The 27992-nt window shown below is 42.4% G+C and overlaps 3 protein-coding genes across 3 annotated transcripts in view; all 3 read right to left on the bottom strand.

Annotated features, from left to right (window-relative positions):
* The window catches only part of dnhd1 (dynein heavy chain domain 1), a gene marked incomplete at its 5' end in the record, with an annotated part of 43517 nt that extends 34929 nt beyond the window's left edge, over positions 1 to 8588 (bottom strand). Inside the window, 10 exons of the mRNA XM_083765534.1 lie at positions 263 to 500; positions 656 to 714; positions 2722 to 2913; positions 3467 to 3566; positions 3821 to 3952; positions 4820 to 5074; positions 5755 to 5815; positions 6136 to 6339; positions 6619 to 6801; positions 8185 to 8588. Coding sequence (XP_083621660.1) covers positions 263 to 500; positions 656 to 714; positions 2722 to 2913; positions 3467 to 3566; positions 3821 to 3952; positions 4820 to 5074; positions 5755 to 5815; positions 6136 to 6339; positions 6619 to 6801; positions 8185 to 8588 — 1828 coding nt within the window. The remainder of the gene's footprint in view (positions 1 to 262; positions 501 to 655; positions 715 to 2721; positions 2914 to 3466; positions 3567 to 3820; positions 3953 to 4819; positions 5075 to 5754; positions 5816 to 6135; positions 6340 to 6618; positions 6802 to 8184) is intronic.
* Positions 1 to 15848, bottom strand: part of fam20cl (family with sequence similarity 20 member C, like) — a gene marked incomplete at both ends in the record, with an annotated part of 56261 nt that extends 40413 nt beyond the window's left edge. Inside the window, 7 exons of the mRNA XM_083765619.1 lie at positions 9929 to 10038; positions 10952 to 11132; positions 11583 to 11698; positions 11973 to 12065; positions 12254 to 12332; positions 14132 to 14307; positions 15349 to 15848. Of these exons, the coding sequence (XP_083621745.1) occupies positions 9929 to 10038; positions 10952 to 11132; positions 11583 to 11698; positions 11973 to 12065; positions 12254 to 12332; positions 14132 to 14307; positions 15349 to 15848 (1255 nt within the window). The remainder of the gene's footprint in view (positions 1 to 9928; positions 10039 to 10951; positions 11133 to 11582; positions 11699 to 11972; positions 12066 to 12253; positions 12333 to 14131; positions 14308 to 15348) is intronic.
* Positions 15849 to 23410: 7562 nt separating this feature from the next.
* LOC310858732 (dynein axonemal light chain 4) lies at positions 23411 to 26626 on the bottom strand. Its single transcript, XM_083764978.1, has 4 exons — positions 26473 to 26626; positions 24971 to 25057; positions 24799 to 24882; positions 23411 to 24528 (listed from the first exon to the last, which is right to left on the bottom strand). The coding sequence occupies exons 2-4, from the start codon at positions 25040 to 25042 to the stop codon at positions 24364 to 24366; spliced, it is 321 nt and encodes a 106-aa protein (XP_083621104.1). The 5' UTR covers positions 25043 to 25057; positions 26473 to 26626; the 3' UTR covers positions 23411 to 24363.
* Positions 26627 to 27992: the final 1366 nt, after the last annotated feature.

Genomic DNA, 27992 nt, shown 5'->3' on the forward strand with positions numbered 1-27992 from the left:
GTTGAAGTGTCCTTGAGAAAGACACTGAACCTCTAATTGCTCCCGATGTGCAGGTTGGTGCCTTGCATGGTTTCCTTGGTGTATGAATGTGTGTGTGAATGGGTGAATGTACATAATGCACAATCTATGTAAAGTGCTTTGGATAAAAAGCGCTACTGTATATAAATGCACCATTTACCATTTAATGCATATCAAACTGGGGGTCTGATATTAAAAAGGTTGAGAATCACTTGGCTAGTTCCACCGTCTGTGGGGCACTCACCTCTTAGGTTTTCACTGATCCCACTAAGCTCTTTCAGCTTGGCGCCGACAGCATGCACCCGTCTGCACACATCACTGAGTCTGGAGAACATCTCATCAGCACTCTGAGTGGGGTCAAGGAAGGGTCCGGAAGAGGCGTCGGACGCCATTCCGTCAAGGTCATTGACCAACGATGAGAAGGTATGATCCAAGGTATCGGCCACTGAGGGAACACGCTGACACACCGTCTGTTCTGCTTGCTTCAGGAGAGGGACGTAACGTCGCCACAGGCTTTGCATCTAAATATAAAACATATAGACAGACAGATGGAGACAGACTTACATTGACAGGGGAGGGTAAAGTAGGACAAGAGTGAAGTCATGCGTGAAATTGAAAACATAATTTTAACACTGACCTGATCTTCCAGCGTCACCTCCTGTGAGGTCATCTTTCTACAGCTCTTGCAAATGGTGTCTTGGAGAGAATGCACACGATCAAAACGTAACTGCATGTCAGCAGTGTTTCTCTCACGTTGCTTCACCTAAAGGAAGATAATGATCATTGTAGTTTATCCTTAATTACGGTAATACAAGATTTATTTGAAGTGCTTCTAACGTCTGCTTCAAATAACTTAAAGGACATTACCAAACAACAGGTTTCCTACCAGGCCATCAGGGTCTAAATTACTCAATGGAAGATGGAGACAACTCCAACAACTACACACGTGTTAGTTATATTGTTACATACTCTACCATACAGATTGGATAATTATTTTTATTCATTAATCAAATGAACCCTAGCGTCCCTATTCTGAGTATGTCATAACAGGCAAACATTTAGGTAAATAGGTAAAGATTCTACAAACATTGCAACACATCGCACTGTTCGCTATAGAGCGTCGCAGTCCCTCCCCCTTTCAGAACAACGAGTGGCCCAGGAAATGAATCCCAATGCATTTTTCCCATAGGCATTTCAGAAAGTATTTATTTAAAGACCTTTTAAGCGTCGTACGAAGCCAACTCTTGTTGTGACAAATCATGACAACAAACACAATTTTTCGGGCCAAACAAAGAATTAGAAAGTAGAAAAAAACGGCAGGTTAAAACACTTTTTTTGTTGTTTTTCTTCCTTGTAATTATTTGTTTGGTCCAAAATATTGTGTGTGTTGTCATGATTTGTCACGACAAGAGTTGGCTTCATACGACGCTTAAAAGGTCTTTAAATAAATACTTTCTGAAATGCCTATGGGAAAAATGCATTGGGATTCATTTCCTGGGCCACTCGTTGTTCTGAAAGGGGGAGGGACTGCAACGCTCTATTGGATCGGCTATTTCCACACAAAGAGATTCATGAGGGGATCAAGTCCCCTGGGGGCCTCCGGTCAACAATGTATGTATGCTTCCAGAGTCCTGGAGTGTTGCTTTGACTTGTTCATACCATTGAGGCAAATTTGTTCAAGTCGTACAAATCAAAAGGTTCTGTGTTGAGTTCACTGATAGACCTTTTCAGATCTGATATCAGGCTTTCTGAGCACTGCTTCATCTCCTCCACCAGCTGCGCTTTCACTTCCCCCACAATGCACTTTAACTGTACTCCTGGAAAAAACAAACAGCATTTGCATCAACATATCAGGCATGGATGCTGTTCACAAAATGTGCAACAATAGCATCTAAAGCGGTGCATTTGCATGCATATACCTAGCTTCTCCTGAATGTGTGCACAGTGGATGACAAACAGTCTGTTGGAGGTAGTGAATGAGGGGGGAAGCGTGCACATCCTTTCAGTCCAGGAACACACTTTCACAATGTGTTTCTCATACAGTAAGGTAGGCTGGTCCCTCATGGCCTCCAGGCAGGCTGGGCTCCATTGGCTGATGAATAAATGGATGTCAGCCAACCAGGCATACTCTTCACACAACTGCTGGATCTCTGACTGAATCTCCTATCCAGAGACCAATGACAATACACACAGTACAGCTTTATAAAATTGCTAAATGTATAGTACAGTAATTAAGTGTTTTGAGATATACTTTGTGTGCGTGCGTGCGTGCATGCGTACAATATCAGTGTTTTGTTTTGTTGTGTTAAATATCTCAGTATTCCGACAGTAATCCTTGCTGTAGTGTTTGTTCAGTAACAGTCTGGGTCTTCCCATCTCTCTGACAAGAATAAAAAATAAACCAGGCCAGAGGAAAACACTAAGTATTACTATCAGAAAAAAAGAGCTTTAGCATTTTTTTTTATAAAACCTTAAAAAAACCCCACATCTCCTTATATCCATTCAAATTAAAGTGTTGAACACTCACTTTGTGAAATTAAAAAAAAAACTGAGATTATTTATGCTTAGCTCTCCAATGTAATTTTATTACCTCTGTATTACCTACAGACAGTAGGTAATATTACCTACAGACAGTAGGTCATACAGAGGTAATAAAAGTATAGTCAATAAACAAACAGAGGATGAAAAGGGGGGGGGGGAGACCTGCCTGCATGATCCTTGCTTGCTCTCTCTCAACCTCTTCTGAAAGATCTTCATTTCTGAGCTGCCACTCAAGCTGCTCCTTGAGCAAGGGATGGTAGCAGCCTCGCAGCCTCTGGCCCTGAACCACCAGGCGGCTCAACTCCTGGTCTGACTGGTAACAATATGACAGGCTCCCACTTTCCTCCTCAACCCCTGGAACAGGCAGAACACATACAGTATTCCATTGACATTCCTTGTATCTTCTATACAGTCAAAGACTGCATGCTGTCACTGGACACACACACACACACACACACACACACACACACACACACACACACACACACACACACACACACACACACACACACACACACACATGAGCAGCAGGTGTGAGGTGTATGAGGTGCACATCCAAACATTTCGACGGGTACTGGATCAAAAAAGAATATCTGAAAAGAGAAAGAGAAGGTCCACACACCGTCTTAAAAAACAACATGAACCATCTTCACATACATTTTTGACTTATTTGGTTATTGGTGGTAAAATGTATAGAGCATTAGGGGGTTCATCATCCAGGGAGCACTCACGTCACGTGCACAGCATGTTTCATGGCAATCTGACCAGTTGATGTTTAAAAAACGCATCTGTTCCTCTAAATTCCTGAAAAGTTAACATTTTGTAAACACACACCAGAAAAAGCATGGAGGAAGAAAACACCCACCAACCACAAGCCAAAAGCCCTTGCCTGTAAAAGCACTGCAACCTGCCAGGTTGAGCCCTGGAGCACAGCTGGGCCTCAAGCTGCTGGAAGTGGAAGCCTCACTGTGATTGGTTTCATGGAAGAAACCATACGCGTCCAACATCTACAAGGACAGCAGAATACATTTTGCAACAGTGTGAGCATAAATAAATGAAAGGAAATATCATAATTGATACATAGGCTACAACATAACCAAGGTTATGTGTGAGCAGTCTGAGCACTGAGCAGCATGTTTCAGGTATCCAATCATTTTAGTAATCTCTATTCACTCAAGTCACTAGGGAGTTGGCGAGGTTATTTTGCAGAACATTCCCAAGAGGACAATTGGTGCTACCCGGAGTACAGAGTCACTGTTACCTGGACTGCAGAGCCACCGACAGTCAGGAGAGCCTCACGCACTACTCCCTCAAACAAGTGCACAGGTGGATCTACGGTCAGCTGACCATCTGCACTGAACATCAGTTGGGCTCGGAAGAGAGGTTTCTCCCTCTGGGAAACACAATAGGAAAATATTTAATCGTCTTTATGCCAATGTTTCTTGAATAAATACTGTTAAGAATAATGATAAAATACTGAGCATCTTTGTATAAACTGCATGCTGATCTGTTAACTAAATGAAATGGAACAAGCAACCAGCAGTTTGAATAGAAAGCAATTCTTATGCTGTTTAATTAGGAACATATTGATTTACTAATCTAACAATTAATCTGCTTGGGAGGAAATAATCACAACTCTTTCACTCCATTTCTTACTTCCTAAATAAAATGGTTGATTTTCTTTTGTAGTCCCCCCCCCCATCAGTTTGCCAAATGAATGATGCATTAGCATACACAACATGGGGTAACACATGGGGTGAAATGAAATGCAAAACAACTAAATGTTGTAGTCGGGTAAAGATTCAGAAATCAAGGAAAGTGGGTAGTATAGATAGCCAATAATTTAAATAGAACAACTGCTCTATACCATTCATTTCATCATACGCTTTCCGGATTTAGCCTACTGTAGTGTTCCACTGTTCCCTCTGCAATACCATGCAGCAGTGAAGCATAGAGGTTCATTGCTCCCAACGCTTATTTGTGTTTTAGAGCAGTGGTTCTCAACCTTTTCAGGCAGCGACCCCTCAAAATAATCATATTTGATCTGGGGACCCCAGATATTAAAGATATTAAAAGTCCTTACATTGTCACTTTACTGTCATCTGAGGCCCCCCCCCCCCCCCCCCCCCCCAAAAAAAATCTTTGTGTTTTGTGGAATCATTATTATGATATTAGTTTTCTCTGGTAGTGGTAGGGCACCGCCGCTGCATGAATGCAGAGGAAACAGCACCTTTGATCACAGCATCAGTAGTGTCCCCACCTTCATAACATCGTTGAGGAAAGACAGGATCTTTCGTCGAGTGACAGCGACAAGCCCCTGCATGGTCATTTGATCAACGAGAATGGCCATGTTGCCCATCTTCTGCATGACGTCCTCTGCACGGACCAAGCTGTTCTTCCATTCCCTGTGGTGAGCCAGCTGAAGGTGCAGTGGTCGGTGGCGTCCACGTGGTGCTGTGGACTGCTCAACGCGGAACTGCAGCTCTTGACGTGTGCTATAGCCGTCCTCTTGTACCTGGAGGCAAGACAATGACAAGGCCGTAGCAATAGCAACGCATTTTGACCTGGGAACGACTCTGCAAATGTCTTCTAAATCCTGACTGTTTTCTTGAAAAAGCTATGTTTTTCTATGTCAGTCGTTCTCAAACACTTTCATGTCACTTTTCACGATTCTTCAAAAATAGCAGACCTACAAGCTCGTAGCGCGCCACTCGGTGGCGCGCTATGAGCTTGTAGATCTGCTATTTTTCAATAGCTAAAGCATGACATGATGCTACGTAACACCAAAAGGGGTTCCCTCCCCCAAAATGGGTTAACGTCAGCATCTAAAATCGTTTTCCGGAGCTAATCTCACAAACCTCTGGACTGATCGATACCAGAATTCTTCTGTACACTGTAGTAGGCTTTTTCACATAATAGTTCACATATTTACACATATACGTTCTACACTTTTTGAAATATACCAGTATATAAAGATGAATATATATAACTAATAACGGTGTGTCCACAATAACTTCAGTATCGACTAGTAAGACTTAAGTGCCGTCATATATGAATCTCAAAAGGCAAATCATCATCTAAAAAATGTAAACATAGTACCATATTTAGGATGACAGTGCGATAATGCACCAATCTTTCAATGATCCCCATCCACTGCTTGTTTTTGTTCATCAGTATGTTTTTGAATTCCATCACCGTGTAAGTCTTTGACTCATCTTGCGGCAGCCAGGGGGTCTCTTTCACTTCTTCAATTACTCTGTAAAAGGTAAATAACAATTAAAACATATTGCAGCATCACAGATGCAGATTGGAGACACTGTGAGATGTTTGGAACAACACTGATTACTATTTACAGTAATTAAAGATGAGGTAGTTAATCTATGCACCTGGAGAGGAGACAAAGGCCATTTCTGAACTGAGGCAACGCCATAAGCAGCATATTCTGCAATGTCTCACATTTGCGTTGGAAGGTAATCTTGCACACATTTCTGTGCCACCTAGAAACAAATAGTCAGGGTCAAACAAGGAAATGTTATTAACAAATCAGACAAGGATGGATGCCGTGTGCGTGTTTACCGGGTAAAAGCTTTCCGCAGTGGATAGTCTCTGAAGAACGAGAGCTCTTGCAAAGCCGTCCACAACACAGCCTCTCTGTACCACTCCTCCAGGGTAACAAATCCACCATAGCCCTTCTCCGTCACATGGAGGACAGTACTGGGGGAGAATACGTAGTGTTGAGCGCCAGCATCGTCGGGATGAACCACGTGCAGGTCATAAGGTCTATAGAGGAAATGGAAACATTACATGCTGCATCATGTTACAAGAACCTGATGAAAACAGGGCTAACTGTAGTCTGTAGTCTACTGGGTAGTCTGGACCCAACCCATTCCATACATTTTATTGTGGCCGCTATTGACCTGGCCGCCCCCTTCTGAAGCATCTCTCAATATTTAGTGACTATTCTGTTTTAAAGCAGCATGACGTACTTACTGTACATAATTCACATACTGTGCATTCTATAATGTAGATAAGGACATAGTCATAGTATATATCAGATACCTGAATGAGTCCTCATCCACTTCTTTGAGGTAGTAAAAATCAAACTCTCTCTGGTTTCTTTTCAAGGCCAGGATCTCAACCACCTCTGTGCCAGAGAGAGGGCCTTTATGCAGCACGGTCTCTTTCACCCACTCGCTTTTTCTCTTGTCTTTCTTAATCGTGAGTATCTCTCGATCTGTAAGACTGGAGAGAATATAGAGTACATATGAATATGAAATGCACACGCTCAGTAGAGTAGTAGAGCACAGTCAGGCACCAGCCAACTAAGGCCACAGTTTGTGGTGTTGCAGTGCTTCTGCTGCTGCCTCGTCCTCGTTTGGCCAATATATAATGTCATGACGCATCGTTAGCATACACATCGTTAGCATACACTCAGTGGCCTCTGGAGATTGACAATGAAACGGTGCGACTAGTTCAGGGGTTCTCAACGTTATTGGCCGTGGGACCCCCGGAAAAAGCTTTGGCAATGTCTCGGAACCCCCGTTCCGCCCCGCCCCCCTCCCGACCCCCAAAATAAATTGACTGCTACAATAACCTTAAAAATAGACAATACACCATAAATAAATACTGAAACCAGATATAATCATTAGGGAAGGTGTATGCATGTACTATAATGTAAACTCTTCATTTCCAATTTCCAGTTGCAAAAAAAGAAAGAAAGAAAATATTTCTTTTTTTTTTTAAATTTGGGGACCCCCCCAAATAATTTGGCGACCCCCCGAGGGGTCACGACCCACACGTTGAGAACCCCTGGACCAGTTAATGGTTCTTCCTCCACTCATGATAAAACCTCTTTCAAAGTTTTTTGGTGATTTTTTGTGACAGACAGACTGTTAGACAGACAGACAGACAGACAGACTGTTAGACAGACAGACAGACAGACAGACAGACAGACAGACAGACAGACAGACAGACAGACAGACAGACAGACAGACAGACAGACAGACAGACAGACAGACAGACAGACAGACAGACAGACAGACAGACAGACACATTACCTAGGGGTAATAAACATAGTGCCGCACATGTACACTTACAAGCACCGGTAAACAGTTACTAAGTCTTCTAAAAATCTAATACAATTGTAAATAAGAAAACTGCCAGATAATTTGGGCAACAAAACTACATTCAGCAACTTTGAGAGCTCAAATAAACTTTAACTACATGACTAATGCATTTCCACTGGGGTTCATCAGGCACTATCATTTTCTAAGTACATTTTGTAACCGTGAAAATGTTCCGTGAACACAATTTCCTGCCCTGGACACATTGAAAAAGGGCCAGCGAAACAGCCACACAATACAGCTAATGTATTTTCCGAGTTCCAATAATTGCTTTTCATTTTCATTTGAATATTATGAGTCTCACATTCTACCAAAGCTAATAGGTTGGTCCCATCACTGGAAATTAAATAGAAAATGTTTGATTTATGTATTTACATATAGGCCTATAGACTTTCTAATGTAGTGCTTCAGTCAGATGCTGCTCACCTTTATAAGGGCACAAGCATCTATTATGTCTAAAATATAATGCAAATGCCCCAGTCGAAGAAACCATTCTGCTTACCTCTGAGGTGTTGTCTCACTACCCCGCACAGATCTGACGGGGATGTCAGTGCTTAATGCCGAGGCCATGAGACGAGGTCCTTGCATCCATTTTGTGTCACCTATGGCCTTCTCGGGGCCCACCTGTGCTATGAGGCGAGGCAGCTCCAACACTGACACAGCGGTCCTGGGTGCAGGGGGATGCTCAAGGATGGAAGTACGGCCAGACAGGGGTTTAAATGCAAAGGCAGATAAGCGCTGTTGATCCTGACATAGTGGTGGTAAAGTCACAGAAGGCCGAGAAACAACACTGGCCATGCGGCCATGGTTATTTCTCTTAGCTTTGGGGCTCAACGTAGCGCTGCCCCTGCCTCTGTCCCTTAAAATCACATCAGGGGGTTTGTCCTCTTTTGAGGCAGCAAACATGCCGCAGGTGCCTTGTTACTATAGCATCAGCAAGTCTTTAACGGGACAGCTTCCACAAACAGCAACCCAAGGGTACAATACAGTCTGGCCAAGCTAGCATGGAAATAAAGAAATACAAGTTACTTTTTGTGGCCATTAAGTTCTTCACAATCCTACAGCAATTGCATACAGCTTATTCCTTTTCAAATACTGTTGGAAAACTGCACAGTCCAAAAAGTTGCCAGAAGTATCACAGTATCAATCAAATCTAGCCGTTTAACTTTGCTTGTTTGTTTTTGTGACATCATCATGTTAACCTAATGTCAATCACTCCCAACAGCTGCAATTTTAACTAAATATATAGGATATAATCCTTACATCCTGCCAACTAGACACTTCCAAGCTAGGATCATTAGCTCACCTAGCTTTGTCAAAGTTGCTTGCTAGCTATAGACACACACAGTGCAACATGAGTTCATTCATTTGCAGAATCATTTTACCAATATCAATTTCAGGTATTGACTAATATATGTTTAATGTTCATAAAGTTACTTTTCAAACAAACCAAAAGTCTTAAACAGATAAACTTTTATCTCATTGGTTTTCTCACCTGAAGAAGTGTAGGCATGCAACCACAGCAATGTCTCGTTGCCATAGTAGCGCTCATACAACTTTAGTTGTGCTCTTCAGCAGTTCCTGTGAGTTGCAGTGTAATTACGTTGCTAGGGAACAGCTTGGGTCCAAGTTCATTTCCTCTCGGCTATTCCCAAACACAGCAACGGGAAATAAACCGGCTGGGACCCATTTTACTATTTATCTTGTGTGTGAAGTGTGAAAAATGTCTTGTGTTTTCTTTTTATGCAGTGAAATGATGATTCCATGATCCTAATTTGATGATAAATGAATCCCATGCATTTTTTGGAAAACCTCAAAGAGTGTGTCCATTTAGAACTATTTTATCAATTAGCTACTTTTCAATTACCTTTTGATATTTTTATATAGTTTGTATTTTAAATGTAATAAAGACATACGTTTGTAGTGGCAACCATGTACAACCACCGCGCTGCATTTTCATATTGCTATTTTTGATACTTTTGTGTGACACTGTAGTATGATAGTTAAAGGCATTCATTTATGAAAACAAAACACAAAATGTGAAACTTTGGAAAGTTTAGGAGCGTTTTGTTATGTTATGTTACCTAACTTATATGGGAGGCTACAATATACCACTTCTATACCACTGCTGTGGTTTATCAAATCGTAGTTATCGAAAACATTTTAAACACAACAAGTACACATTACAAAGTGTTTAGATTTTAGATGAAAACTCAGTTTATAGTGCACACACAGCATGAACCTACTCATAAGGAAGTCCAGTATGACCATGTCCATGACATCCACCAGTCTGGTACCCGTATCGTATGGAGATGTCTTCTTCACAGTTTCACAGTAATCTGGTTCCACCTCCCACCTGAAACGATAATTATGAGATCATGCATAGGCCTATACTTGTTTCCACAGTTCATGGGTGCAGTGACATAGTACGAAGTGGACGTGAACTTTAGTCAATTAATTAGTGAATTAAAAGCAATAAAACAGTAAAAACAAGAGTTGAGATCAATCTCAGGTTCTCAGCTCATAAAAAGCTATTCTAAACAGGTGGGTTTTATTGGCAGTTTTGAAAGAAGGGAGGCAGGGGAGTGTCTCTGATTTGTTTGGAGAGTGCATTCCAGAGGTTTGGGGCAGTCACAGAGAAAGCCCTGCTGTCGCCTTAGGTTCGGAGACGGTTCTATGGGGACCTCCAGGAGGATGACATCACTGGACCTGAGGGGAGGGGACGGGACGGGACATGAAGCTGGAGGAGGTCAGAGAGTTAGGGGGGGAGACAGCTTGGGGAGTGCCTTTTGGGTGGTGAGCAGTAGGGACATGAAGCTGGAGGAGGTCAGAGAGTTAGGGGGGAGACAGCTTGGGGAGTGCCTTTTGGGTGGTGAGCAGTAGGGACATGAAGCTGGAGGAGGTCAGAGCGTTAGGGGGGAGACAGCTTGGGGAGTGCCTTTTGGGTGGTGAGCAGTAGGGACATGAAGCTGGAGGAGGTCAGAGAGTTAGGGGGGAGACAGCTTGGGGAGTGCCTTTTGGGTGGTGAGCAGTAGGGACATGAAGCTGGAGGAGGTCAGAGCGTTAGGGGGGAGACAGCTTGGGGAGTGCCTTTTGGGTGGTGAGCAGTAATGTGAAGTGGATTCTTTGATTGATGAGGTCGTGGTAAGACAAACAACCACCAAAATGAATCACTTCATTTCACAGGACAACACATTAAGTTGTATACTGGAAAAGCGGTTTATGCAACAGAACAACAGAAGAACAAAAGTACAGATATATACACCCACTTTGCCAGCTTGCTGCGGCTGTACGAGCGTCTCCATGGCGACCTCCAAGATCTGCGGGTGGCCAGAGTGAGGTCTGGCAGCATCACAGCCAGAGAGGCCTCAAGGGCCCGGGGACGACCACACGCTGCATGCTCTGTCGTGCAGTAGTAGGAACACTGGCCGTAGAAACATACATTCCCCACTAGATGGAGCCAGACGAAAGGAAAGTAATAGTGCCGCAATGCAAACAGAAAGGAGAGGAGAGAGGAGAGGAGTAAACATGCACATAAAAGAGGAGAGGTGGGAGGTTGTAGACCTCACTGTGTATATGTTTCTTTTCCCTTTTTACCTCCTTTATGATGAATTCCTGTTCTGTTCTTTGTCTATATAGAAGTGTCTATTTGTACGTCTCTAAATGTTTTGATGAATTGAACATGGTGGACCCTCTTGTAAACAAGTGTAATGCTTAATTGGGTCGTCCACTCACATTTAAGTCTTTGTATTGAGTATGTGCTTGAAATGTTCTGTAATTCTGCAAACTGTTAATAAATATTTCAATCAATCAATCAAAAAGAGCAGAGGACAATGATATATTATGATCAGTTTATGGGATATTGTTACTTTCACTAAAGAAATGAACTGTAATAGGTACCAGGGGATGTGTAGAAGGTTCGGGCCAGTTTGTGATCGGTCGTAATGTCTTTTATCTCCTTGACTACATCCACCAGCCTCCCCACTACTGGAGGGATCCTCCTGTAACCCAGGACTCTGGAGAGAGAGAGGCAGGGTTAACGACAGACCACAAGAGGTATAAAAAATGTCTGGGTTTCCGAGGCTACAGGAGCTATACAACTGAAGAGGGACAGCGAGAGAAAGGCAGGAACAGAGAAAGAGAGAACATAGTGCATACTGTATGTAGGAATAACAAAAAAGGGCAAATTGTTTGAGAGAAGAAAAAAGTAAATGTGATGCAATTTCAATGTGCTCATTGCAGTGTGGTCCATGCTGGATTCTCCAAAACATTTATTTAGAATTGCCATACCTGTCCAGATGAAAGGCAGCAATTTCTGCATTGTGCCTTTCAAAATCAGAGAAGTAATAGAGGTTGTAGTTGGATTCATCATCTCTCTCCTGCCTATTGGTGTAAATTACGTTCACACAGTTACATTGACCTTGTGCAATAACCTTCACCACCTGTAACCTATGATTTAAGTCAATACATCTAAACGGAATCATAGATCTCACTTGGATTGTACTTGCTGTATACTATGTTGAGTATATGTGTTGGATGTGTGGTGTATTGGGTTTCCCTCATTGACTCACTTCATGGGCTTGAACATGGCTTGTCCATAGTTGGGAAATGACATCACCAGCTTCAGCTGCGTCCCTCCGGACTTCTGCACTGAAAACAATGCAGGGAACGTTACCATAGCAACATCCGCGTACGCTCCATACGCCATATGCCATACTCCATACTCCATACGCTAACCCAAACACCTCTGTCATGTCTTCTGACTCAGTAACAGATGTACCAGCTCAAAACACTGTAAAAGCCACTGTAAAAGCCTAGCATAAATTGGTCTGCCACGTCTCTTTGTTTTGTTTTAGTGCTTTAGGCCTTTACTACTGTAGCCCTCCCTCTATCTCTCGCTCTCTCTCAGAAAACATGAACATGCACACTCAGTCAAGCACGCATCTCTCAAAATACAGTCAGAGGGGCGGCCTAGAGAGTTTTAAATTATTTAAAAACACTAAGACACACAAGGAGCGCAATCCTTTAATCCTTCCAGCTGCTGGAAACCGTTACTCTAAGTGAATTCGCATAGCCTCTAACAGAAGCACACTAATGCTTAATTTATGCTCTGGTTGCGAACGCACTGAGCACTAACTATGAGACCCTGCAGATCATGTCTGTCTGTGCGCCACCAGAGGGCGCAGCTGTAGCACACACACACACACACACACACACACACACACACACACACACACACACACACACACACACACACACACACACACACACACACACACACACACACACACACACACACACACACACACACACACACACACACACACACACAAAATAGTACGTAATTTATTCTAATTGTTGTTATTGCAATTTACGAGCTGCGTTCGCTTCACGCGTTTGCGCGTCTTACTTGTATACAGTGTCTGGTATACAACATAATACTAATTCAGTCCTCTACTTCTGTCTTCACACGTCATCATCCCAGGGTCATGGCCAGCCCCACACACACACACACACACACACACACACACACACACACACGTCATCATCCCAGGGTCATGGCCAGCCCCACACACACGACCAGTGTTTCAACTAGGAGGCTATAATGACATTCAGGCGTCTAGGTGGTATAAAGGTCCCACCGCAGGGACCTGTGTTCCGTTCCCATCAGCAGTGCGTTTGGTCTGTCTTCGCTGGAAGCCAACGCAACCGTCAGAGACTGTGGGTGTGCACATTACTGCCCTAGTACTGCATGCATTAGGGGGGAACTGGGGGAGATATATCGTGAAGTGAACCTATGCATGTTTTACTCTCCCAGTGACTCACTATCAGCTGAAAGGTAAAGGCTGAGTCCCAGGTTTGCAGAAGGTAACATAAACATAACCATTTCCAGTTTTTATTCATTTTCCCATATGATTTCCCATTCCCAATAACACAGCTATGGGAAAAGGAACCGGATTTGTCACCTTCTGGAAACCATGGGACTACAGTCAACAACCTCCCCGGGCCAACATTTGGGGGAGTATTATCAGACACAGGGTGGTGTGGGGAGATTGGGAACTAATTTGGGAGGAAAGGGAAACACAAACAAGACAGGCTGCTTCCATGTGGATCTCGGACTTCAAGAGACGGGACTTCAAGGGCTACTGCCTACTGTGTCATCTCCATATTTGGGCAAGGTTTCAGCCCAGTCCAGGGCTTTTTACTTCTTTGGCCTACAGCTGATTAGTTCAAATCTTCTGTGACATTAGCCCCAGACCCATATTTACAGACCCGACTCCTACACAGCTCGGCCCTTTGGAGCCACATTTTACAAAAACAATAACAAAATTGATGTAATCGAAATGTGGTTTGGTAGGAAATACAATATACTACTACAAGATCATTCCATATTCCATACAGAATGTATGTACAATTCAGCTAAAACAGGAAATCTGTTCATATCAGACCGGAGCTGACGATGCGGTGGCTTGATAACTGTTGGATCAGCGCCTCCATGTTGGAGTCCCGCTGGGGATAAAGCTGCCAGCGGGAGACTCCCAGGTGGAAACGCAGCCAAGGGGGGTGACTGTCACTGCTACTGTTCCACTGGACATCCTCGTACACGTCCTGGCCGTCACTCATCCTGGGAGAGCAAGGAATCAGAGGTGCAACATGCACAGTCAAATCCCCTTACGGGTCCTTTTGGTTCCATTTATTTACATCTCAGAGTTTCTTTCTTTTGAGGGGCACAGCCAGGGACGGACGGACATGTTGCTGTTCCTTGGAGTGGCTGCACCACTCAAAAAGTGAGGAAGCCACAAGTGATTAGCCGGATTTGAATTGAGGATAAAAAGTGAGCGTGGGGCGAGCGTTCTTGTATTCACATACATACCCTAAAAGGCCAAGGTGCAGATGCGACGCAAACAATACATTAAACTGATAAAATAGGCTTTAAAGTGTTTCAATTGGGCAGCCAAACAGGTTATTGGAATATAAGAGATAATGCACAAATAATTTATCGGTTCCTGACGTTGTTTATCACCATGAATAATAATTTCACCTTTGAGACAAATAAATAAGTCAATGTGTCCAAAAACATAATTACCGCACTTTGGTTTTGTAGGGCAGCATACAGAATCATTTAAATAAGTTCCGGATTGCAGCTTTAACTCTAACCAACGCAGAACAGGGTAAGTGGTCAAATAAATAGAGCGCCAAGAAAACTGTTAAATGTTACAAAGTAACTATACCACTGAGCAGCAGAGCGAACCACCTCCATAATTCATAAATTGGACCTCCGAGTCCTAGCCATTTTGGCTGTTGGCTGGATTGAATATCATGAACTTCCAACAAAACAATGACAGAAATGGATACAGTGCAAAACTCAGCCAATTCCCTCCTCTAATCAAATGAGAGAGAGGTGATATGAATAACAATGAGCCTGATGAACGCTTACTGAACATAACATAACGCATGTACTGTATGTCTGCTCCTGGTTATTGTAGCAGCAGATATGAAAACATCACTCTCTCCCTCATTAGTGTGGTTGCCAAAAGGCAATCACAGTATAGTGATTGCCACACACACACACACACACACACACACACACACACACACACACACACACACACACACACACACACACACACACACACACACACACACACACACCTGCTGCACTCACCACATTTGTGAGCTCTTCTCGCTAGGTTTGACTTTTGGTTTGACCCTCAGAAGCCAATCATCTTCAGGTATGGGCAGGGTGGGCATATTATACAGTGGGTGGCTAAAGAGGGCCTCCAACTTTGACCCCCCGGGTGGCATGTAGGTGGCATGGCGTCCTTCTGGGGCTAAAATGTTAAGTGAAACACTTTCCGCCTCTTTCCGAGCAAAGCCCTTGGCGGCCAATTTGTGGGTAGCGGATTTTGAGTGACCTTTGGTAACCTCATTAGCAAACTCCATGTGGTTGTCATCAGTCGGTGGCTTGACGAGGGTACCAACTCCCACTGAGCTGTAGTTAGCGCGTTCCAAGGCCCGCTGTATCCTGGGTAACGGGGAGGAGGAGGGGCTACAGGGCTGCTTATAGACGGACACATTGAGCACCAAGAAGAGGTGGAAGCAGACGGTAACGACTGCCAAGGACAGACAGATTGTCCTGGAGCGACGGCGCATACACCACCACATCCCACTGAGAGAGAGAGAGAGAGAGGGGGGGGGGGGGGGAAGAGAGGGAGAGAGACAGAGAGAGAGAGAGAGAGAGAACATAAAACTAAACAAAACTTGCACTATCAAAATCCTGTGACCTTCACTCTTATCACTGGTGTCTGTGCAGATTTGGTATTGCACTTCTGACATTTCAAACTAAACCAGTTCCTCTCTATACAGTTGTCAGTACACTCTATGTATACAGTTGTCAGTACACTCCATGTATAAAGTTGTCAGTACACGCTCTACATGTATGTATACAGTTGTCAGTACACTCTATATGACTGTATACAGTTGTCAGTACACTCGGTGGAATTAGTGTTTGACTTAATAAAGTCAAGAGTTAACAAATTAGACAGAAAACGCCAACAAGGAGGAATCCCAACGTACAGATACGAGTGAGAGAGAAGAATGCCATGTGCTCGATGAAAGAACCTCCAGAGTATACAAACCACTGTAACATTTCCAAAGTCCAAGTTTAGTTCATTGCATTCTGAGTCTCCTGAAGATGGAGATTTGTAATAAGCTTCACAAGAAAATTGCTGGCTTGAAGAATAGGTTGAGAAGAGATATAACAACGCTGAAAACAGACAATGGCTAAGCTGAGGGCCTGCATTTAATTCGCGAAACGCGAAAAGATAAAGGGCCTGGAGGAGTGGGAACCTTGGATTTGGTCGTGAAATTGGAATCCTTGGTGTCAACCCTCTGGCCCTCAGCTTTCAGAAAAATGGGACATTTAATGAGACAGAATCAGAGAATTGCTGGGTTTAAAACCTGGAGGTGGGACTTGGTGAAATAAGTGCTACAATGGGATGATAAATGTGATAGATTGAGCGCAAGCGAGCGAAATACTGCATAAGGCTGCAGGCAGCAAGCAACCAATATAAGAGGTATAGTTTATTTGAGATAGCACTCCGTCTGTCTCTCTCTGCACTAATTATTTACCATTGTTTATCGACCCGTTCTTGCTTATTCTGCTCATTCTGATTCATGCTTGTACGTTTCTCTGGATAACAGCATCTACTAAATGCTTTAATTGTAAATTGAAATGTAACCACTTGAACCCTATAGCGTCCCTAATCTAGGCCAAAGAAATCAGTGAAAATAGCAGATCTGTGACAATCTACAGGACAACCTACAATCTCGAAACACGTCACAACATGTTGTGATCTTGTAGATCAGCTATTTTCAGCAAAGATGTTTGGCGTAGAGGGAAATACTAGTGGACTTAGTTTAGAGCCCCTGGGGGACCACTTAAATGTATGTTTAATACATACATTTATTACAAGAGGGCAAAGGAGAAGTACATTAAACACAGAGGTCAGTATAGTCAAGTAGTCCTCTGCTTCTAGTGGCCAGACTAGACTATCCCCTATAAACACAGATGGGGGGAGCTTTAGTCATAGTCAAAAGACCAGCATGAAAGAGACATCTTGACTCTATAATATTCAGTTTGTTAGAACAACTCATAAGGTCAAGGATCGACACCCTCATGTCAATGTTTGTCTCAAGATAAACAAGCCCCTTTCAGATAGAAGGCTCTTGCATAACAACTAGAAAAGAAAAGCGCGCTCCTTAGAGTGCAGATCTCCACCAAGTCTGGTTGCCTACACAGGGTTGCATAATATGTGCCAGCTCACGAGGAAGTTGTGTGAGGAAATTGAGTTTGTACGACAGATAGCACAAATGTTCACGTTTGTGGCACCCCAACAGGGGAGGTGTGCTCTATAGAGCCCTCAAACTGAAATTACAATTTGGGTATGATTAGCCCATTCTGACCTGAGATCAGATTCATACGAGGTTTCCACTGGACACACACTGGTCTGATTAACCCATTCTGACCTGAGATCAGATTCTAGAAATGTCAGTCGCTCTTCGATTTTTCTAAAATAGCAGACCTACAAGCTCGTATCGCTGATGCCGACACCAAAATGGGTGCCCGTTCAGAATGGGTTAGATGTTGCGTTCATATGGCGTTTTCAATGAGACATAGCAGGGCCCCCTAAACACACACAGCTATGTGAATGGCAAACTGTATGTATAGTATCAAAACCCTGTTTGATGGTCATTTGTGCATAATTGGTTGGACGAAAACACATGGGGCGAAAACATGACCTCACGCCTCTGCACCTCTCTGACCTGGCGGAGATAATAAATTCTACCACAATATACATTTAAACCTACAATGGCATGAAATGAACAAAGGTAAAAATACCCTCAACCGACCAGTCAATCAGCTACAAGAAGATTATTAGCTCAATCAATATGGCCAAAATAAACTTTTCTCTAAACAAAAACAAACGTACATTATTACACACTTCAGTATATTTCAGTGTATACTGTATGGAACATTTGAAAGAAACAATATTCAAGAAAAGACGAAAAAGTGAGTGAAACCCCTCTCATAGAGACAGAGAGGCCAGGCTCCGTGCTCATTTAATAACCAGGGAGGTTTAGACACAACCTTACTTCATTACACAAATACAAGGAAATAACAATACCTTTGAAAAATCTGTAATATAAATCTTATCCTGTGTTTGCACACACCATGTGCGTGACTGCGTGTGCATGCGTGCATGCATTTGTGAAATGCACAGGAACAGCAGCAAAATGTGCATATTGTAGTTATCACAGAGAAGCAAGAGAGACAGGGGTGAAGAGAGAAACGATGAGATGAGCAGATGGAGGGGTGAAAAAAAAAAGAACTAAGAAATTATACAGAGGGACAAATAGAGAGACAGACAGTCAGTCAGTAAGGCAGAGGAGGTAAGGCCTTAGAGACCTAAAGACAATGTAATGAATAATGATACAAGCATCATTATCTAAAAGGCTTATAATGTATTGTACATTGTTCTTCTCTCCTCCTGTCATTCAATCACACCATTCATCAGACAAAGCTACTCAAGCAAGGAAACAAAAGGCAACCGGATAGTCGGTTACTGAAATGAACAAAGGCACATATATCCATTTACGAACCTGGCTTTTGAATGACCGTGCTGTAATATCCGTCACTCTCCTCTCATGTCTCTGTGAAACCAGACACTGCTCCGCTCCTCCATTCACTCTTTATTCAAGTTTTGCACTTTTCCAGGCTCCAACGGGGTGAGGTGCCAGGTTACGGTGATCTGGTTGGCACCGTGTGGACACACAGATCAATGTGTGTGCTCATCCCTCCCATGAGGTACCTTTTGAGGTCTATCTGTCCACTCATCTGTGTCACCATTCACATGCAAGCCGGTGGAGAACAGTCAGACAACCACTTTGACGGTCTATAGCCGGAGTGGTTGTACACTTGTACAGTATTGAGGGAAGAAAACACACACCTGTTCAGGGTGGGAAAAGGGGAGCTTTGTGTCACATGGCTCCTGGTTATCAAAAGGATGCAGGGGTGCAACAGTTACAACATTTGAAAAATCATAGAATATTCTGCGTGGATCCATTCTGCGCACGGATGGCCTCAAATGACGCGCACACACAGGTGTGCTAGAATCGGAAAACAATCCTGATCCATATACAGTAAGGGACAATCCGTTTGAAAGCTACAGGCTTTGGTGTAGAACGAGCACCACGTGCCGTTGCCCATAGGAATGCATTACTGTATGTGGTGCTTTTCCCGCCGGCTCCTACAGGCTTAGCAAAGCATTTTTTTATTTTTATTTTCCGGTCATGTGATGGACGTGTCAAGTGGTTTCCCGGGAACCCCCGAAAACCAATGGTGACCCATAGGTTAGCGAACAGCGCCATCCAATGGTGACCCATAGGTTAGCAAACAGCGCCATCCAATGGTGACCCATAGGTTAGCGAACAGCGCCATCCAATGGTGACCCATAGGTTAGCGAACAGCGCCATCCAGCTCCATTGGGAAAACCAATGGTGACCCATAGGTTAGCGAACAGCGCCATCCAGCTCCATTGGGAAAACCAATGGTGACCCATAGGTTAGCGAACAGCGCCATCCAGCTCCATTGGGAAAACCAATGGTGACCCATAGGTTAGCGAACAGCGCCATCCAGCTCCATTGGGAAAAAAACAAGAGACATCAAACACGTCAGTGGCAGTCAATGAGTAAAACTTAATCAAGATTATAAACAATGATCGAAATACAGAAAATAGCAGATCTACAAGTCCACAATGCGTCGCGGTGTGGTTAATCAGACAAATTAATTTAGTCCATTATTTAAAAAGTGTTTATTTTATTTTATTATATTCAGAAAATGTAATTGATAAAATGATCACAGAGAAAATAATCGATAGTTGGACCCCTAAGAGGATGTCATCATAGCAAGTGTTGCAATTTTATTTTTTTATATATTTCTGTTTACCTTGGCATCAAAGCACACCACCAAGCGACTCAGCTTGACTAAAAAGGTTAGGCTGCATTTACCATTTATGTATTTATCAGGTATGTATCAAGGGAACATTACCTACAAGCTAATAGTGTTCTCTTGGTGTCACACACACACTATGTGGTTTACTGTTTTAAGGAATCTGAGTTTGCTTCAAGTCATATTTCATCATACAGTTTGTTCTAAAGTTTTGTTTTATCAATGAGTCTAGTTAAACAGTGAAAGTGATACAGAGGGACCGTCTAAAGAGGAGCATAAAAATAATGTGTGCATGCCATTTGGACAGGAATGTGCAAATAATGCATTCGACTGCACTCTCCAATCTGACAGTGGGAGAGACTGCTCTTTCATATTCTCTGTGCATTTACAGTATGCTCAGACTTTCAGAAATGCTCCAGAGACTCCATGGAGATTCTCTAAGGATACACTGTGTATGTCTCTCTCTCTGAGGTGGGAGGATATTTTCTGTGTGTGTGTGTGTGTGTGTGTGTGTGTGTGTGGGTGTGGGTGTGTGTGTGCGCGTGCGTGCGTGTGTACTGGTAGCTGTAGTTAGTTTGAAATTTGATAGTTCATTATTTTGTATGCAGCCAGTTGACATAGACTTGCCTACTATGCCCACACATTCCTTTATTTCGAATATTATTTGAGATAATAATGTATCTACTCTACCCACAGTTGTCAACTGTCAAACCAGTCTTACACAACACATGCACACAAACATGGTCGCGCGCACATACATACACACTCACACTCAACTGATTTCCAGTGATTCACCTCTAGGTAACCCTAAAGGCCTGGACATAGTCCGTTTTCACTTACGTTGGGTGAGATAACGCAATGAAATTCACTCATCAACAAACAGTTGATGAGTGAACACTACATGCCAATTTTAACCTACAGTAGTCCATCACATTGCATGCATATAAACTCAACCTCTATGTACCCAGATCTCAGAATAAATCTAATTCTAACCCCAAACCTAAACCCATATCCTGACTTAAACTATAAAATGTCTTCAATTTACAATTTAGGCATTTAGCAGACGCTCTTAATCCAGAGTGATTTACAGTAAGCAAGAACAAAAAACATGGTAATACATCAAATACATAAAGAATAGTCATCATGAATCATACGTAAGCTAATAGTGGAATATCTATCTAATGAAACTACAAGTGTATACACTATATGTCTACATAAAGTGATATTTAAGTTACATAGCATAGGAGGTCGAGGCTAGGGCAAGTGCTATATGGGCTATGATGGAGGTGGGTTTTCAGACTGCGGCGGAGGATTGGGAGTGAGTCCGCAGTTCTGATTGCAATGGGAAGTGCATTCCATAGTTTTGGAGCCTGAAGGGAGAAGAGTTTGGTACGTGTGGAGCGTTGTCCCGGTGTTTTTAGCGAAGGTACTTCCAGCTTCCCTGTGTTGGCTGATCTTCCCTTTCACACAGCATACCGTTTGTAGTACGCAGTACGCAGTGCGCACACAAAGAGATAACTGTATCGACACGCTCATATTAATGTTGAAATTAGTTTCATCCTTGCTCCACCGACGATGACACTTTTAGCCCTAATCTTCTTCTAGTGCACTTCCTTGTAATTGCTCTTGCAGCGATTGAATGTGCTGATGTTTTCGCCACAATATTGACAATCAGCTATCCAGTTCAGTTGCCCTCCACTCTCTCACATGCGGTACATATACACATACTCGGGACAAACCAATTTCTGCCACAGGGGACAGGGAAAGGTTGCTAAGATACCACACTAAGCTTTAATAGGGAAACATGGAGTGTGTTCTCAAAATGGCATAAAACAACATGAACCATGAACACTTTGTGGGTATACCGGTATTCACTTATTTCAGGGTTGAAAAATTAAGCCTGAACATAGACTTTTAAGTGTGTATCTTTGTATGAATATTTCATGATATTGGGAGGACGCAGGGTGGAAGAGATATATAAAGAGCATCTTAGGTGAATAATAGATGACATCAAACAGAGGTTTGGCCTGAATTTAGAAAACTGTCAACATGGCAGTGAAACTGCCAGAAATTACGTAACTCAATATTACGGAGGTGGTCATGAAAACATTGCGTTAGGTGGAGCCAAAGTAAAAGTACTGCCTGTGTAAATAAAAAATATCTGAGGCGCGTGTTTGCTTGTTTGTTGCCATAGTGCAGCCTGACCTGAAATGGTGTTGTGATGTTTCAGTTGAATATGGTCGGGGAGAATTGGCAGGCTCTCTTGTCTGATATTTGGCATCGTTTGTCCTTGAAACATTAACTCGAATATTTAAGTTTGCAGCCAACTGTGTGCTGAGATTTCACTAAGACTTCATAGGAAACCTGAAATGACAGGTACATTGGTTCCCCCCCAATCGCCTATAACAATAATAACATTTCACAAAATTGTGTGTATTACTTTTTATCTACCTGCCTTTTGCATGGGCAAAAAAAAGGTATATCTATATTGCACCTTTGAATCCAGTTGCACCCTTTATCCTCAAAAACATGTCTGACTTCTTTGTATAGATCAAAAGAATATTACTTATGTATTCAAAAGTACAACAACTGGTGTATTTCTACCCAAGACTGATTCAATACTCTTCAATGAGGCTAGTCTATTATTAGACTGCTGCATAAAAAAAAGAAGGGTGGCCTAATTTGAAACTAAAGTTAGCCTCCCTCCAACCAGGCTAAACACAAGACAAGATGTACTGTAGCAACCATTTTACAAATGTATTTTAGAGTATGTAAAAATACTCAAAATAGATTTATCATTATTTATTGCACTGATATAGTAATAAATAAGTAGGTACTTTACTTACATTTTGTGGTCCACAAACCTTGTCATACTCCGCTATCTGTGGTGCCGATCTATATAGTTGAAATGTCTTGATTATTTTATATTGTAGCTCATTCTCTGTTGGAATAATTATTAATCATTATTTAAATCAACATCAATTCAAATTGTTATGATCACAATGTTCCTTCACTGTTTATATCTCATCTTCAATTCAGAGTTCATTTCTAAATAAACCAGTTATATACAATAATTATGTCACAAATAAATATTAATCTCAATTCATCATTTCACAATCCCTTCTCTAATCCTTTGATCACACTGCTGCAAAATGTTTCCTTCCTTTGATTGCCCAAAGACTAATCCTGTGAGAATGACAGAGAGCCAGAACAGCTCACTTGTGGATTACAATTCAGATTTTTATTGTACAATCAGGTCAGTTCACACACATAGGTCCGTTCTACTGAATCGTGAAAATTGGCATCAACATAAAAACCTATCACATTGCTAATATCACCGAGCAGGGAGATATTGGCATGGTAATACAAACAGAGTAATACAAACCCCTTTTCAGGGAGAAAAAATGAATCTGGTTTAGTGGTATTTGGCTGCCAAGTGTCAGAGCCCTTCAGTATAACAAGAAGTCTTGGGTGTTAAAAACACTTATTTCTTTACAAGTTGCATAAAAATATTTACATATATAAAATATCAAAAAACTTAACTGAAACACAATCCAAGTGCTTGGAAAAAAGAGGAGAAAGAGGCAAAGAGAAGGCAAAATGAATACAGATGGAGCTCGAAGAAAACAAATAGCAAGACATTTTGCTGTTGCAAAGAAAATGTGGTCAGACTGCAGTATGGTGAACAGTGCAATCTTTTTCAAAAAACAGTGTTTGTCCAGCATACACATCATCGAGCACATACACATACGTGCAGTCGCAGTCCCTGAAGAGAAATGAGGGAAAATGGATATTGGAGACCCTGGCTGGCTGAATTGTTCTGAAAGGTGAGTTCATGCCAACATGTGTGTAGCCTACTCGGAAAAAAGAATGACACTGATGACAGATAAAAGGGTGAGAAAGACTCAAGAGAGTGGAATTCTTTTCTTTTTTTTAACCACCAGACAAAATGGCCCTCCAAATTCACCAGCCACTGTTCACCCTTTCATATAACAATATGAAACTATAGAGGACCGCCAAGTTAGAGTTGGTTCCCTGTCAAAGTGGTTCAGAGTTCACAAACTATCACAGCAACAAATTCAGAAGGTGGTGTTGATATTCCATCCTGGTGACAGAGAGAGAGAGAGAGAGAGAGAGAGAGAGAGAGAGAGAGAGAGAGGACAAGAAATGCTAGGAGCACTTCCACACGCATACTGCCAGGCTCCCTCCAAAGAACATATAGAGGAGATTCTTCACCTCATGAGTGACCTCAAAGCCAAAGCCCTCACCGATCACCACATGCCACGAGCTGCCAAACTTCTTATCCATAGACTCTTTGATCATCTTGGCTGCACTCTGAAAAACAGACAGAAAGAGAGGGACGGAGAAAAGAGAGTGACAGGGAGAGAGAGAGAGAGAGAGAGAGAGATGGAGAGTTAAACCCATTTCATACATACTTCATTGCACGTCAAATAGCAGCTATTCCCGGTGCACAACTCCATTGTGTGATGGAGCATAACACAAGAGGAAGACATAAGAAAGACATTGCTAATTTGCTATGGACAAAGATCCTACACTCACACATTTTCTAAATCCATAGTGTCTTACAAAATAGTAAATACACACCTCGTTGTTGGTGGCAAACTTCTCGCAGGCTGTGACGCACAGTTCCATGGTCTCGACTCTCATTTCTTCCGGCATGTCTGTGTGCTAAAGTCATGAAAACAATGATTTTTTTTTAATACAAGCCCTGTCCCACATCGTACACCCTGGCCCGTATTCCTGTCCCACATCGTACCCTGATAAGAGGGAAGTTATGAAGTCTCTTGTAGTCAGCCTCTTCCTTCTTCACCTCTCCCGTCTCAGCCATTCCTCCTCCAAGGTCCTGGAAAGACAGTGTAAACCTTTATTGATCCCATGGGGAAATCTAGGAGCCAATACAATTATAGTAGGGTCTGCACTCCAGGGAGGCCCAGCTGTCCTTGAGGGGCTTCTTCCAGGGGGTCCCTATAGGAACTGTTCAACCACTTCATTTAAAAGCTCAAGCTCACGACATGATGATCTGATGCTGTGAGCTTGTAGATCTGCAATCTTCTGTATCTTTGAAATTGTTCAGCCTAGCAAAATGTGGGCGTGTTGCCCAATATAGGTATGCCAGATTGAAAGTGGTTAATTTCATTATCATTTCACCACAAGGTAATCCAATGACAGAATGTGCTGTATAAGAGCAACGTTTCTCTCTCCATCTACAGTACAGACAGTTGTAGAATGAGGTAGGCTATGGGGGCACCAAATCCTTCTAAATGGGGGTCTACACCTATTGGCCGTATGATCAGTTGGGGTCCTTGACATGAGAAAACAGTGGCGTGCACAGATAGACACTAGGGGGTGCTAGAGCACCCCCTGCCCTTTTGGCAATGTGCTCTTAAAAAAAAAAAAAAAAAACACTTCTACTATATTATTTAGGCCCCCCCACAATCTAAAGCTATGTTTCTATGTCAGTGGTTCTTCGATACTAAAAAAAATAGCAGACCTACAAGCTCGTAGCACGCCACTCGGTGGCGCGCTATGAGCTTGTAGATCTGCTATTTTTCAATAGCTATAAAGCACCAAAATGGGTTCCCGCCCCAAAATGCGCTGCACAAGGTGCCCTTTTTTTCACTTGAGCACCTGCCCCTCTAAATGTCTGTGCACGCCACTGTGAGAAATTGAAATGTTTGAGAACCATTGCCATAGCAGCACAGCAGTGGGCATGGACAGACAGGACAGAATGTGACTCGGCAAGAAAAGATATATAGAATATTCAAGAATAAATAAATAAGAATACAAGTAAAATAAAAAATAGTCTGGCCTGGTCAGTCTGACTTATTGATGTCAATGAGTGACATCAGGAGGGCAAAGCAATAAAGGCAGCCAGATAACGTTGTGAAGTAAAAGGCTCAATAACAATTACAGACACATGCAATAATATGGCACGTTAATATTGCAAATCAGGGTGATGTCATGTCTATGACGTAATGGCATATCGTTCACACAAACATTATCAGGCTAGCGTTAGCAATTAGCTCATATTACTGCAAAGTGTGCCCGTTTCACTAGACGAGGCCACATATCGCCCGTTTACACTGCTCTGCTGCCGCTATCAACAGTTAGCCTAGTTTGCACCTGCTAGCGTTACATGAAAGTTATCCCACTCAGTTCACCAACTATAGTTAGCATTAGCTAATCAGGTTAGCTAGCAGCACAGCACAGCACAGCCGGTCTATGGTTTCTGTTTACAGTGCATTAATGTGTTCCTACCTGCCTACGGAGGAATGTAGAGCAGAGTTTGAAGTTGTCTCTGTCTTTGTAATTACGACCTTATTATTGGCAACATAGTATGTTCACACAGCATGTTCTGCAAAAAAAACGACATTTATTCCAGCCTCAGCCCCGCGGTTGTCAAGGAGACATTTTTGACTGTCAACAAATGGAAGAACGCCCTCAAAGAGGAAGTCCCGCCCTCTCTGACGTAGGCCTGGTCTTCATTGGTTCAGTCATTCCACCGAGTGAGCGATGACTGCCACTCTAAAACCAATGCACACTTAAAATATTATATAAAAAGCTAAATATAAACCGGTAATTAAATATATCCACAGATACACATATATAGGCCTAGAACATGATTTTCTTTACATGTTAAGATATGTATACGTAATATGTATACACATCAAACTCAAAGCCTTCTACAAAAACCTAGGTGTTTGTAAAGATGATTTTAAAATGGCAATGGTAACAACTGAGGAGGTACTTAAAAACGGAGTGCCCTCCAACCCCACAAGGCCACTGGCCATGACAATATTCCCTTAGCCATAGCTCCAATCATCACCCACATAGTAAACCTCTCCATCAAACAGGGACATGTCCCCCAAGATTTAAAACGTCATAGACATGACAATCATCATCCTGATTTGCAATATTAACGTGCCATATTGCAATGCATGTGTATGTCTGTTGTTATTGAGCCTTTTACTTTACAACGTTATCTGGCCGCCTTTATTGCTTTGCCCTCTTGATGTCACTCATTGACATCAATAAGTCAGACTCTGACCAGACCAGAGTTTTTTATTTTACTTATTGTAATTGTTTTAAAACTTAGATATCACCTTTTGCATCATTTGATGGACACTATAGGAAAACAAATCTCAGTTTGACCCAGGCCCTAGTCTAGAACTAGAATGTCATGTCTGGATTGATTGATTGATTGATTGATTGATTGATTGATTGATTGATTGACATTTTTATTTCACAGTATGCAGAATGGGTAAATTCAAGTCAAACACAAGTCAAAACAAAAACTGTTATTTTTCAATTCACCATTTTCAGTGAGAAATACGATTGTATTGTATAGCAAGTTCATGTATTTTGTGGTTGAAAATGGATGTTGGCCCAGGCCGTAGCGTAACGGTCTGGGCACCGGACTGGTGATCCAGTCGCGGTGTGCCGCGGGTTCGACTCCCGGACCCGACACGGCCTTTACCGCATGTCATCCCCCCATCTCTCTCCCGTTTCCTGTCAGCCTACTTTCTATCCCTTAAAAAACCAATAAAGGCGTAAGCCGCAAAAAAATATCTTAAAAAAAAAAAAAAAAAAAAAAGAAAATGGTTGTTAATGTCAAAATGAGTGACCGAACGTCACAAGCACAGACACAAACAGAATGGATCAAATGAGAAAACACGGAGGATGGTCAAGCTCACAGTCAAAGCACTGGCTATTAAACAGCCACAGACATTAAAAGGCAAAAAGTATACTGCACCTTTATTTGATGCCTGAAGCAATGT

Source organism: Protomyctophum parallelum, assembly GCF_964188405.1.
Source record: "Protomyctophum parallelum genome assembly, chromosome: 5".
Classification (NCBI taxonomy): domain Eukaryota; kingdom Metazoa; phylum Chordata; class Actinopteri; order Myctophiformes; family Myctophidae; genus Protomyctophum; species Protomyctophum parallelum.